Here is a 14,316-nt window from a genome sequence, read left to right as displayed (position 1 = left end):
AAAATTTTAAGACTTGGTCTATAAAGGGAAACATTTTTAGTACTAGACAACTTTCATAATATATCTTCATGATTATATCATAGTGTAAATTATACTGAGCATAATACATGTTATAATAGATTCTGACCTATTTTCCCATGAAAAGCCTAATTAACCGAAATATATCAAATTTCCAACATATGATTTTTTGCTCAGATAAAACAACAACAAATTTAAGATAAAATGCAAATATGCCTTATAACTGATCAGAAAATCAGTGGTTCAGTGATTTGCAGTGAGTGGTACAAATCATATGACCTTATACAGCTTCTCTATAAACAGTGTATATGAATTCTAAAAGTGTGGCCTTAAAGATTTTAACAGCAAAATTGACGTGTTGTTCTTTAAAAACTTTTTGAATTTGGAGATCCCTCTGTGGCACAATGGCTTCGGGATCTGGCATTACCTCAGCAGGCATAGGTTTCCTGGGAACTTCTGTAAGCTGTGGGAGTAGCAAACATGTTTTTTTTTTTTAATTTAATATGAAAGGTTTTAATTGAAACCTTGAGAAATCCCTAATAAATGTATTTTAGCTAACGTTTCTTACGGAAATCAGAATTTTTAAATTTAGTAAACAAATAGATGTAGTTGCCATGCAATCATTTTACTTCTATTCTTTCCTACAAATATCAGGGGTCAGCAAAAATGTTCTGTAAAATCTTTTAGGCTTTAAAGACGATACCTTACCTGTCACAAATAATCAACTCTGCTGTTGCAGCATGAAAGCAGGCCCAGGCAACACCCAAACAAGTTTGACCATGTTACAGTAAAACTGTATTTACCAAAACAGATAGTGGGCCAGACTAGACCCACAGGCTGGCCTGTGCCAACCCCTATGTGCATCATCTTTTGTCTTTTTTTTTTTTTTTTTTCTTGTCGTTTTGCCATTTCTTGTGCTGCTCTCATGGCATACGGAGTTTCCCAGGCTAGGGGTCCAATGAGAGCTATAGCCACCGGCCTACACCAGAGCCACAGCAACGTGGGATCCGAACCACATCTGTGACCTACACCATAGCTCAAGGCATTGCTGGATCCTTAACCCACTGAGCAAGGCCAGGGATCAAACCCACAACCTCACGGTTCCTAGGTGGATTCACTAACCACTGCGACACGACGGGAACTCCCATAATCTTTGTTCTTTAAAAGCTTAAATTCTGGAGTCCTTCATTCTCAATGCAGAATTTACATTTGCTTAATAAGTTTAAGTTTATTTATGATTGAAAATTAAAGTTTTACATATCTTACATCATTTATGCATGATTATAAATGCCTACATACACACATACACAGGAATGATGATAGAAGAAAAAAAAGGTGGCACATGAAAAAAGGGAGGACATGAATACTGTGACTTTGTTATACTAGCTGTTCCCCATATGAAGAAATTAATACTGTTGGCTTTTGTACACTCAAGGAAAATAAGCTTAATTGTGGCTCACAGGCATACCTTCAATTTCCAAGAGTTGTTTTGGACTTTGATTCTGCCTGTAACCATATGCCTCAGAATTTGTGTTAGGTTTTCTAGCAGTATGCTTTGCATTGGCTATGTTCCCAAGTTAAGAAGTACAGTTTCAGCAAGGTACAACCCTTGGCTCAGTTTTGCAGGATGAAGTCAGGAGTGACACAATGTCAAGATGATGAAAAACACCAAATTGGCTGAGGTTTATTGGAGCATCCTTACATCAACCACATCTTCAAGAAATGCAACTGAGATTTGTTCTTGTGGAAATGGTAAGTAAGCCCACCACCTGTTGTGGCGGGGAGATCAGTGGTCCAAACACTCTGGCACCCAGCTATTCAGTTACAGAGGATGTCCATGTGTCTTGGGGATTCCTCCAGGTGATGACCTCTCTGTCTGCTTCCAGCTAGCTGAGGTCTGTGTGCTCTTATCATAGCTTCAAACCCTCATTATATTCCAAAAGCCATACAGCTCTGATTCCAGTCTGTAACCCATGGATTGTGGAGACAGCTGATGTATGGAGAGAGCACTTAACTTGCTATCATCTAGCTGCACCCTTGTAATTTCCCTAAAGGGTAGGGATAATTCGCACAAAACTTGCAACTACTACCACCTAATTCTTTTCATGATGTTTTTCCCAAATCGAAGAACATGGGACTGAAAGAAAGGAAAAGAGGAGGGAGGGAGAGAGAGACCAAACTTATTAAGACCCTAGAATGTCAGTGCATCTCTATGCAGAGGGAGATAAAGCAGTGAGTGTTTCTGAAAGGGAAAGGAAAGAAAAAAGAGGGGGAAGGGCAGAAATATGAAGTGTATTGGTCAGGGTTCTCCAGAGAAGTTTCAACCAATAGAAATGTGTATAGGGATAGAGATTGGTTCATTTTAAGGAACTGACTCATGAGATTTTGGAGGCACAGTTAACCCAAAATCTGATGGGGAGTCCAGCAGGCCTGCAGACTCAGGAAAGAATTTTGATGAGTCCAAAGGCTGTCTGCTGGCAAAATTCCTTTTTGCTCAGGGAAGATCATTCTTGGTTCTTTTACAGCCTTCAGCTGCTTTGATGAAACCCACCCATATCATAGAGGGTAATCTTTTTTACTTATAGTGCCCAAGGATTTAAATGTTAATCTCATCCAAAACATACCTTCACAGAAACATCCAGAACATCTGATCATGTATCTGGGCACTGACCCCAGCCACATTGACACCTAAATTAACCATCATATAAAGAGAACTCGTGGTGAGGAGAAAGGCATGTGCACAGAGATGAAGTATGTTTTTCTTCATTTCTGGTTACTCTGTTCCATCATGTTGTAGCAGGAATACTTGAGTTCCAACTAACTCAAATACTGTAAAATTTACACAATGAAAATTTCCTGAAATATGTCATAAACTTTCTTTTCTAACCCTAAAGGGTTGGAAGATATGCAAGATCAAAGCAGGAGTCTCTATCTAGTTTTCGTACTTAAAATGTACCTTTCCTCTTTGAGAAATTTAAACTGAATTTTGAGATAGTTATACATCCACATACAATTGTAAGAAATTATAGCGCTCCTGTGTACCCTTCATGGTTTTCACCAGTGGCAACATCTTGCAAAATTATAGTACAAGAGGTTAACAAAATTATTCACGTTGATACAGTCCATCGATTATATTCAGGTTTCCAAGTTTCTCATATATGAATTTTGTGTGTGTATATGTCTGTGTGTGTCTGTGCATGTATTTACCTCATGCAATTTTATCATATGGATTCACCATCAAAGTAAAGGCACAAAACAAGAGTTTCATTCCCATAAGGATCCCTCATGTTGCCCTTTTAGTCACACCCACTTTTCTTCTGTCCCCTTAACTTCATCTTTAATCAAAGGTAACCCTGACTATTTTCTTCCTAATTTTATCAGCTCGAGAGTATTATATAAGTGGAATCATACAGGATGTAACCTCTCGGGGTGGGCTTTTTCATTCAGTGTAACTTGCATGGTAATTTACCTAAGTTGTTATTATTAGCAGCAGGGGACTCTTTTTCATTGCCGAGTTCCTAATATTGAATCAACATTGCATATGAAGAATTAATTCTACTTGGTCATAAGGTATCATTCTATATATACATGATGGATTTAAAATGCTAAATGTTTTGAGAGAGCTTGTGTGTATCTTCATGAGAGATACTCATCTATACCTTTACAGTTTTGTACTTTCTTTGTCTGCTTTTGGTATCAAATTAGTACTGGCCTCATAAAAGATTAGGAAAAGTTTCCTCTTCTAATTTCTGGAAGCGATGATGGACAGTTCTACTTCCAATGTTTTGTAGAATACTTCAGGGGAATCATCTGGACCAGGACATTTCTTTTTCAGAAAAATTTAAATTATGAATTTAGTTTCCTTAATGATTATGTAACTTTTCAGATTATCTATTTTATCAGGTATGTTGGTATCTGATTTTTGAGGGGTTGTTCCATTTTCTCTAGGACACAATTCATGAGAACAGTAAAACTGTTCATAGTAATCTCTCACTGGCATTTTAATGACTACAGGATCTACCATGAGAGCCCATTTCCCGCCTGATATTGATGATTTGTATCATGTCTATTAGTTTTGTCATAATTACAACAGGTTAATGAATTGTATTTTACCATTTGAAGAATGAAATTTTTTCCATATTTGTTGTTTTTCTGTGTGAATTACATTGATTTCTGCTTTTATCTCTATTATTTCTATCCATCTCTTTTGAGTTGATTTTGCTCTTTCAATTTTCTTGAAGTACAAATTTAAACTACAAATTTGAAACATTTCTTAATTGCATAATGTGAGCATTTAGTGCTATAAATATTCCTCTCATCTTGGCTTCAGCAGGGTTCTACAAGTTTGATATGTTGCACTGTTTTCACTTAGTGCTATGTATTTTTTTGTTATTATCTTTGAAATGACTTCCTGTTTGACCCATCGTTTATGACTATGTGGTTAACTTTCAACGTTTTTAGAGGTTCTCCTGTTGTGTGTTATTTAAAAGTGTAGTTTGATTCCATTGTGGTTGAAGAATGTATTCTTCATGATTTCGTTTCTTTTGAATGGGTTGAAGTGTGTTTTATTGCTCAGGATAAGGCAGAAGATTCATGAGTACATTAAACAAAACATGTAGAAGTTCCTTCATGGCTCAGGAGGTGAGAGGATCTGGCATTGTCACTGTTAGGGTGTGTAGACATTCTATAATCATGCATAAATTATGTAAGCTATTTAAAGTTTACTTTTCAATCATAAATAAATTCCGACATAGGATATAAAGATAATGTAAATGCTACATTGATAATGTAAGATGCCAGAACTTAAGTTTTAAAAGACCAAGGATTGTGCATGTAGGGGGGAGTGTATACCAGCCTTTGTGTCCAGTCTGGCCAACAGCCTGTTTAGGTAAATACAGATTTGTTTTAACATGGTCACACTTAAAAATAAGTGTTGCCTGTGGCTGCTTTCATCCTACAACAGCAGAGTTGACAATTTAAAACAGATGAAGTATAGTCGTTAAAGCCTGAAAATATTTACATTGTGATCCTTTACAAGACATTTTCGCTGACCCCCAATATTTGCAGAAAAGAATAAAGTTACTGCATTGCAAAGACGTACATTTGTTTACTAAAACTAAAACTTGATTTCCACAAGAAACATTAGATAAAATATATTTAGGTTTCACAAAGAATTGATCAAAGACCTTATGTATTAAATTAAAACCATTTTTTCCCTCACTGACACTGTGGCATATGAAAGTTCCCAGGAGAAACCCTAGATCCTTAACCCTCTTCACTAAAATCAGAAAATTATCACTGGTTATATAAGGTCTTAGGACTTCCTTTATCAAAAGCTACCTGGGGGTGTAAGCCAGTGGGCTGGTGAGGTTGGGACCACTGAGCTCAACATGATCTAAGACTCTCCCCAATACATTAACGGGCCATGAAATCTGAGTCACCCATTCCCCCGATTGTTTTGTCCTCACTGGGGTGAAGAGGCAGCTGCCTCCACCATTTTGAACGTTGCAACAACACAACTAAGACGATAGGATGCTCCCCCTCCCACAAGGAACTGAAGCAGAAAGTCCTGTCCCTACAGCCAAGCCTTTTCCTCTCTGGACAGGCCACCCCCACAGGACACCCTGGAGGAGTGGAGGATCACCCCAGCCTGACATCCAGCCACTTCAGAGAGGCAGAGAGAAACTCTCTAGAGGTAAGGGCTGCCTCCAGCCTCCATTCTCACAACTGGTGAGTGTCCAGAGGGCTGAACGGCACAAAAGCAGCTCTCTATCCCCAGAGTTTTCCCGGATGCAGAGCATGGACTGATGCCCCAGAAGCCCCCTAGCCGAGCAGGCTGGAGACACAGGGATGATGAGGCTGTCCCTGGGGCTAGTGAGAGCTGTGTATTCCCAGGAGCAGCCTGGGCATACTTGTCTCTGTGGAGGAAAGACTTAGTCATTCACCTGTGGATCCAGACTGCCTGGGATTTCACACATGCTTCGTTCCTCTCAGATCCCCTCTCTGTCCTCAGATGACCCATCTCTGAGGACACAGGCACATGCAAGACGACAGTGGACCAAGTGCATTTCACAACAGAACGATTTTATCCATGTTTTACATCCCCCATGGCAAAGGAGCTACTGTTCCCACCCACACACACCCAGACCCAAGTCCCCACCACCTAACCCCACCCACCCCCACCCCCTCCTGGCTCTGGTCATTCTGTCCTTCCTCCCCACCCCTATGGCAGCCAGGAAGGTTGCTAGGATGTGGAGGAGCCCAAGGCTTCCATGGGGGCTGCCCAGTTGGACTGGCCCTGGAGTGCTGGCCCACCATTCCTTACTGGCTGCAGTGCCACTTCCTCCTCCTCCGTGTGACACATGGGTCACACCTGCTCCTTTTTGGCTGGGAAGGGTCAACCAGCCCCAGAGTCAGGGTGTGCCTCCCAGAGCCTCGCAGGTCAGACCTAGGCCTGGCCAGCTCCTCAGCAGCAGCCAGGCCTCCACACCGAGCCCGCTTTCTAGACTTGGCAGCTTCCAGGGGGCCTGAGCTGAGGCCCATTCTCTGGGGCACGGGGGCCTGGGAAGCTTGCTGGGCCCTCTGGCCTGCAGTGCAGACAAGACCCGAGGCAGGGACAGGGCTCTGTGGCAGCCCCCAGGGCAGCAGGCTGTGGTGAAGGCCCAAGAGGAAGGCCAGGCTGGGGAGCTCCTCCTCATCCTCACTGAACCCGTGACCCAGCCCTGGGGCTCCACTAAGAGGAGAGGCCTCCCTGGGAACCTTGCTGGCCCTGAGTCCTGATGGAGGGCCCAAGCGCTTGGTGCCCTGGCGAGGACATGGCTGTGCAGTTCCAGCCTGAGGGGGCTCCTGATATCCTGGAGAGGGCACAGAGCCTTTGTGCCTGAACAGGCCCCTGTCTGTTTGGGGGTGCCTTAGATGGCCATGGAAATCCATCTGGGGTGTCCAGGTTTCATCTCTGACCCCGGGCTGTGGGCCTTGCTCGTTCCTCTGGGCATCTTGTTGGGCCACAGACTCTGAAGGTCTTGAGTCCAGGTGGGGTGCCCTGTGATTGGGAGTGGCTGGCACCCCGTCGTCCTCCTCCGAGGCCAGGACTTGTGTCTGCACCAGCTGGTGGGAGAGAGGCGGACAGTGAAAGCTCTGCACCCTCCAGGGAGAGCCGGGGCTTATGGGCAGGGGGAGGTGAGATGGGACTCACATCCACAGACAGAGCCTGTGGCCCTCCTGCCTTCCTCCTGCACCTTCTCCCCAGCAGGGTCCTTGCCCTGTCCCCGGCTCCTCTCCTCCCCTTCCATTCCTCCTGCCCTGCACCCACCTGGGCAGCCTCCCGGGTGCAGGGCCTCTCCGTCAGGGGAGGGAGGGACAGAGCCTTCAGGGCCTCCTGCTCTAGGGCCCTCCCCGGCCCTGGCTGACCTGGGTCCTTTCCTCCTGGATTTCCAGGGCAACGTGGCTAGTCCCCCTGCCCCCAGTCTCCCTAGTGTCAGTCCCTCCCCTGGCCACCTCTTCAGGGGAGAGTCCTTCCTCCTGCTGCAGCTCCTCAGCCAGGCCCGAGAGATCCAGCTCTGGTTCTGGGGAAAGCAACTCTGCCAGGAATCGGGGGTGAATGACCGCCTCCACCTGGAATGGAAGGAAGAGGCTGTGAGCAGCCTTGGCCGGTGTGCCCTGGGAGGCGGGAAGACCTGGGAGAAATGTTAATAGCAGAGGTCAATCCAGAGACCCCCTCACAAAGGGGGAGCTTTCAAACTCCCATAGGTATTGTCTACTCACACATAAACACATACACACACTCACAAGCAGGTGCACATGCAGACACATGGGCTCCAAAGCACAAACACATAGGCACCGACACAGACACACAAAGGCCTACAAAGAGAGAGACACACACACATGTACAACTTTCACATCCACATATACACATCCTATGCACCAAAGTACACTCAGACACACAGGAAGACACACAGATGTCAGGGTCAAGGACCAGAGCCTAAATCCCATTATCCTGGGCCAAAGCCAGAACTAGGGTGCGAAGAGCATCTCTCCCTGGAATCCTGGAGTCTCAGACTCCAGGCCCAGCCCACCTTGGTGTCAAAGTCCTCCTGGGAACACAGCTTGTCCACGTAGTTGAGGAGATCCGGGTCTAGGAACCAGCCGTCCTCGTCCTGTGGCAGCTCATATCCATCCTCTCGACATTCCATATCTGACTCCCCTGTGGCTGAGGGGCCAGGACCCACCAGTGCCTGCGGGATGTCCCCATGCTCCCTGCGAGCCTCAGGGGGAATCTCCTTGGGGGCCTTGTTCTCCAGCAGCTGCCAGGCTCTGCGTGGCCTTGGGTGGGTGTGCTGGACCCTGGGGCCGTGTTTCCTTGGAGCACAGGCTGAGGTAGAGCAGGAGGAAGGGAAAGTGAGGGGACCCAGCGCCCAGAAGCTGACCCCTGAGCAGGCACAGGGGAGGGCATTGTTGTGCGGCAATGGATATGCCTGTGGGAAGGGGGAGGAGCAGCCAGAGCCTCAGGTTTTGTGGGAGGCCAGATTCAAGTCAGGGACAGGTAAAAGTCAGGTGTGAGAACGTGTGGAACATCTAATGATCAAGGGTCTCCCCACCAGCACACTTGTTAGGCAGATTTCACAGGGGCCCCTTAGACAGGGACGAGGGTGGTGAGGTTCTAAATGGACCAGGTCCACACCGCAGAGGGGATAAGGGGGACTGAGACCCCCTCGGGGCTATCCGTGTTGAAAGACCAATGCCCCCTTGAGGGAAAAGGACCAATCTGGGAACAGGGACCAGGCCTAGGCCTCTCTTACCTGTGCCTTGACGTCCAGAGGGAAGGTGATTCACAGACTGAGTGCCCCTTTTGTGGGATGTGGGTTCCTGAGGAGCCAGCTTTGGTGGAGCTGGAGGTGGCATGCCCTGTGCCCGCGTTGTGCAGGCCACGTTCCCCATCCTGATCTCATCCTCTGCCTCAAATTGCAGGAACCTGGGGGGTGTTGAGGGAAAGGCCCCAGTGAGAAAACCACCTGGGCTCTGGAGCCCACCCAGGGCAGCAGGACCGAGGGGGTGAGGAGAGGGTGTCCTTGGGGCTGTCAGGGCCCTGTGAGGTGCTGTCGCAGTAGGGAGCTGCTCTGGTGCAGGTCCAAGATCTGGGCCTCCTCCTGCCTGACCAGCCCTGGAACTGGAGGGCATGGCCCAGCAGAGACCCAGGTCAATCTCTGGGACCAGGCTTAGGGGACACCTGGTGGGTGGTGGTGGCCCCTGCTCATGTGCCCCCGGACCTTGTCTGACCCAAACAATGGAGATGGCCAGTGGCCTTGTCAGGCATGTGTCCCCACAGAGCCCTTGCCCGAACCCAGAACCTGGGGCTGGGAGTGAGAGTGCGGGAAAGCACGCATAAGACAGGGCCCAACACAGGCTGGAGTGGGGATCCTACCCTTAGAGGTGAGGCATCTCTTGCCACTGAGAGCTAGCTGCTCCTTTGGTTTTGTTTGGAAACTAGGAGATTCACATGCAGAAATGACAGGGAGGGCCAGAGACCCATGGGCTTCCCCAAGGATGGCCGGTTGCCAATTGTAGCCACCAATAATGAGTTGAGGCCTAGCACACGCTAGGTCAGTGACGGCAAGGCACCCAGCATAAAGGGGTGCCAGGCTGCTGGATGGAGTCCTCACCCCTGCACAGCCCCCATGCCTTCAGGGGACCCCCTCCTGGGCTGCCGTGCTCCCCAAGGCCATCCTGAGGCCTCCCCACATCAGCATCACGGTAGGGCAGAGCTCCTGGGACAGGCAGGCTGGAAGAGCCAAGCTCTCCAGGTGGCAGAGGGGATTCTGGAGGCCAATAGGGGTTGGGGATTCAGGGAACAGGAGGTGTCAGGTGCCAGCCTCCTCTTGCATCCTCTCTGATTGCTAGCACCAGAGCCAGATCCTGCCCTGGGGCCTGCCCATCACCCACCACCCACCCCACCATGTCACCCATGGCCCAGGACCCTGACTCACTTTGCTGCCATTTCATAAAAGGCCATCCTATCAACAGTGCTCATGTACTGCCATTCCTGAATGGTCTGCCGCATTCCCTCCTCCAGCATCATGGTGGGCTTCAGGTGAGCCAGGGTGCGAAGCACTGGGCTGTAAGCCCTCAGGGTCAGTCTCTTGGTACAGCCCAGCCCCCAACTGCCCAACCCCACCCAGCTCCAAGGCCTCCATGGGCCCCACCCCTGCCAAACCCAGGCTCAAGAGGGGGAGACGAGGGTGTCTGGAGAGCAAAGGCAAGCCTTCCTGGTGCCTGGTGCCACCACCTCCCACTCACCAGAGGATGCTTGTCCACTCCCTGGCTATAGCTGGGACCCTGTGGCTGGGGAGTTTGCCATCTGATATAACATGCAGCTCCATCAATGAGGGAGTGAAGGCGCCAGTCTACCTGCTAACAGGTCTGAGAAGCCCAAGGTTTCTTGTGCCCACGTCTCTGCACTAGATGACCTAGTCCCCCTTTCGGAGGGACCTCGGGTCTAGGAGGGATGTTCCTGCCAGGCTCACAGCTCTAGGAGGATAGAACCTTGCCCTTAGGACGGCTCGACCACCTCCCCGTTCACACTGGACTTCTTCAGAACAACAAGGACCGGGCATGCAGAAAGCTCTGTCCTGGGCCTGAATGTCCTAAGCCTTATCTGAAGTGATACCCACTGGCTGCCATAGGCCCAGGTCCATGTTGAAAGGAGGTAGCACCAGAGAAGCAGGTCCCATTCAAACTCTGGCTCCTCACATCAGAGCAGGACCCTCTCGGACTGCTCTCCTGCGCTCAATGTTATCATGGCAGTGCAGAAAGTGAGACAACTGGTCTTGCATGGTGGTGGTAGCTGAGCTATGGCACGGACGGGATGTCATGGACTGGACGTGGGACACATCTGAGTGCAGACGTGCCTCCTCATAGCATGGACATTGTTGTCAACCCTCCTTCTCTCGAGGTGAAAGGATGCCTGGAAACCTAAGCAGGGAGGCCATGCCAAGGTCCTGTATATGCGAAGGCTCCAGCTGAGCTAATGAGGGCCTGAGCGGTCACTTACATGAGAAAGCAGGAGAGAGCTTCTGCATCGGGGCACTGGGGAAGGTGGCTGCTGGCCAGGGACTTGAAGCGCTGCCAGCATCGGAAGTTCTGATAGACGCTCTTATGGTGAGAAGCGTCCTCCTGAGGGCCCGTGTGCTGGGAGGCATGCAGGCTGCCTGCCCCAGAGGTGCCATGTGGCCACGGCCCAGAGCTCCCTGGGGGCAGGATGAAGGCCATCTGGGCAGCTGGTGGTGCAGCTTGAGGAGGAAGGCCTGGGGCCAAGCCTCCCTTGCCAGCCTGAACTGCTGCAATAGCTTGGGCAGCCACCCCGCTATCCCCTGCAGGGCTTGCTATGCAAAGGGGTGCAGGACACAAAGCACTCCCCATGAGGGCCCTGGAAGCATTCCCATTGAGGGGGGCCTGAGGGCACCCAAAGGCCTGAGACTGGTGGGGCAATGCTGACCTCCCTCCTGACCAGACTGGGACAGGGATGTTGCCAAGCCCTGGGGCAATGGGGCCATGGCCAGCAGGAGTCACCCGAGGTGTCATGGGGTGAGCTGGCTGCAATAGGGTGCTGCCAGGCAGGAGTAATGGGGCCATGGGCGGTGGCAGGTGCTGCTCCCAAGCTGGCTGGGGTTGGGAGCCAGGAGTGAGGGGAGGATAGGAGCGTGAGGCCCCAGGGTGCATGACCACATCCGTGCCCAGCAGTGGAGATGCTGTGGAGAGAAAGGAAAGGGGTGAATGGAAGAGGAGAATGGGCGACATGGACGGAAGCTCTCTGGGGACTCAGAGGGCACACCTCAGTGGGAGAGGGCACATGGCCCGAGGAAGCTGTGTGTTGTGCAGATGTCGTGGAGGGATTTTCATGGTCTGACCTGCAGTTGAGAATGACTTCCCTGGTGACCTTGATCCCCCACACCAAGTTCCCTGCCCCTGTCTACCGAGAAATGCTCAGCTCAGCAGCAGGGATGGGAGAACCTCCCTGAGGAGCTCCCTGACACCTCGTCCTCACAGGCTGTCCCTACGTCCTGGACATGAGCATGCCCCTCAGCAAGGTCACTGGCAGGTAAGGGCCTTCTCCAAGGTCCTTCCAGGCACCGTGAGGCCTTTGATGGACCTCCACTGTCTAAAGTCGAAGGGCCTCACATCCTCCTCAACCCTTCCTCTCGGGATGCTCAGCACATATCTGTTCTGTCTTCCTTTCCTGACCTCACAAACACCTCTAAAAGGCTGCAAAGAACGCTCTGCACACAGAACCCTTAGACAAACACAGAACAGCCCCACCAAGCATGCACCTGCCGCTCCGAACCACCCAGAGTGGACACTTCACGGGGGCTAAGGTGTGCCACCCCATCCCGATGGCCCTGAATCCCTCCCACCATGCAGTTCTGCTCCTCAGAGAGAAGTCTGAGAAGTCGGTGTGTGTCCCCTGCATGTTTGCCACTTCCCATCCAGGGTTGGCTTCCAAAGATGAGCACGGGCCCAGGGTGGCTCATGTGACAAGGTCATGGGAGTGGAGGCTGCATGGGGTCCTTCCCCTTCCAGCTCCCAATAATGGAAAGTGAGGACAAACTGAGAAGCAGGCAGGAGTCAGGTGCCATTGTGAGAAAACCGCCCATTCAGGAGAAGGAGGTACATGCCACGAGGCACCGAATTGACCTCCACAGGTGTCCTAGGAGGTTTCAGAGTAGCAGACTAGATCATCTTTCTGCTTCTGTGCTACACTGCTTCACCCCCCCCTTTACAAAGGAAGCAGCCTTCATAGGCCTTCCACCTGCACCAGCCTCTCTCCACATGTAGTAGTAGTGACTTGAAATAGGAACACACTCTTCATCTCAAAGCCAGGCCTCAGCTTCTGCCGTGAGCCACCTTAAACACTGCACCATGTCTGCAGAGACATATTTCCACAAAAGGGAAACCAACACAGAACACCTCAGGCCCACGAGTCCTAGCTTGGGTGAAGTCACCTGGTTGTCCATCCCTTGTGGGATCCAAGGCCACAGTTGCCTGACCTGAGAAGTGAGTTCTGGGCGGGATGGAGGGAAACGTTCTGGGCCGTGGCTGCGAGAGTAACATCCTGCCCAGCTCAGAGCAGACCCTTTCCTGAGCATGTGGCCACAGACAACACCCACCAGCACTGAATCGTTTTCTGACTATATCCTCCCATTCCACGCCCCCATTAGCCAGAGTATGCTCCAGTTCCAATCCCTTAGAGAGGTCTGGTGAGGCGAGCTTCAGATGCCTGAGGACCACAAGGCGGGGCTAGGCTTTCCCCATGACCCACCTAGGGCCAGCCACAGGACACTGGCTACACACACGTTCCAAGTGGCTTGTCTCCCTGCTAGAAACTGCCAACCTGCCTGCTGCCATCCTGCCTCCCCAACCAGAGCAAGGCCTCTTGAACCACCTCCAAGCAGCTGTCCTCCCCAGGGCAGCCTCAGGTTTCTACAGGCTCCCCTGCTGAGATGTCCCTGGGGTGCAGTGCTCTCGCCTTCCTCTCCTTCAGTCCAACTCCATGTCCACAGTGAAGGGTCCCAACGGAAACCCAGGGATTTGAGGGAGGCCCTTTCTCTTGGAAAACAGCCCCTGTCTAGAGGCTTACCGCCTTCTGAAGCCATTCACACAGGCATGGGCCTGGACCACCACGGGCTGGTGGCCTCAACGTGGACAGTCAAGAGCAGGACCCAGCGAGGGACCTGCCCCAACAGATGCTCAGGACGCAAGTAAAGGAGCCCAAGTTTGAATCTCAACAGTAGAATGCGGGCCTCCAGTCATTCTGCAGTTGGGGAGGGGCCGAGGGCAGGTGAGCCTGGGTGGGGGTGGGGTGCCATTCCATGCTGGCCTCTGCAGGGAGGCAAGAACCAGACGTTTCTTCCACCTTATGCAGGGGCCAGACAATTGTTGAGTGCCTCCTCAGGGAATGTATGTGTTGGTTTTCAGAGTCACAGCACCAAGGTTTGTCTTGATGTTCCCTTTCCCTTCGTTATTCATCAACTTGTTTGTTGTCTTTCAACCTGCTCAGCTTCTGTCCTGGCTCCAGGCTCCCTTCCCCAGAGGCCAGACTTTCTGAACAAAATTCACCTTTTATCATCTGATAACCACGTGGGTTTTCATGGCCACCTGGAACCCAATGTTTATGGTTTGGCTTCCCTCAGCAGACCCACCATTTGTGATTTGTGTGTGTCTGTCCTTCCTAAGGAAGCCGTCCTTGTGTGCCAACCAGCATCCAGCAGGACCCACCTTCCTCATGTTCCCTTGTGCTGGAAAGGC

General features: G+C 50.3%; 1 protein-coding gene across 1 annotated transcript; it reads right to left on the bottom strand.

Annotated features, from left to right (window-relative positions):
• Positions 1–6,090: 6,090 nt before the first annotated feature.
• Positions 6,091–13,752, bottom strand: LOC146396391 (NUT family member 2G-like). Its single transcript, XM_084994470.1, has 6 exons — positions 13,649–13,752; positions 11,066–11,762; positions 8,817–8,989; positions 8,094–8,389; positions 7,516–7,632; positions 6,091–7,125 (listed from the first exon to the last, which is right to left on the bottom strand). Exons 1-6 carry the CDS (start codon positions 13,662–13,664, stop codon positions 6,340–6,342), a joined length of 2,085 nt encoding a protein of 694 aa, XP_084850596.1. The 5' UTR covers positions 13,665–13,752; the 3' UTR covers positions 6,091–6,339.
• Positions 13,753–14,316: the final 564 nt, after the last annotated feature.

The sequence above is a fragment of the Sus scrofa genome, chromosome 14 (genome assembly GCF_054392235.1).
Source record: "Sus scrofa isolate SSC_HxYL_T2T_F1_AM1 chromosome 14, Sscrofa_HxYL_maternal_Yorkshire_Landrace_v2.0, whole genome shotgun sequence".
In the NCBI taxonomy this organism is placed as follows: Eukaryota; Metazoa; Chordata; class Mammalia; order Artiodactyla; family Suidae; genus Sus; species Sus scrofa.
The sequence above is the reverse complement of the archived record's forward strand: the minus strand, read 5'-3'. Positions and strand labels throughout refer to the sequence as shown.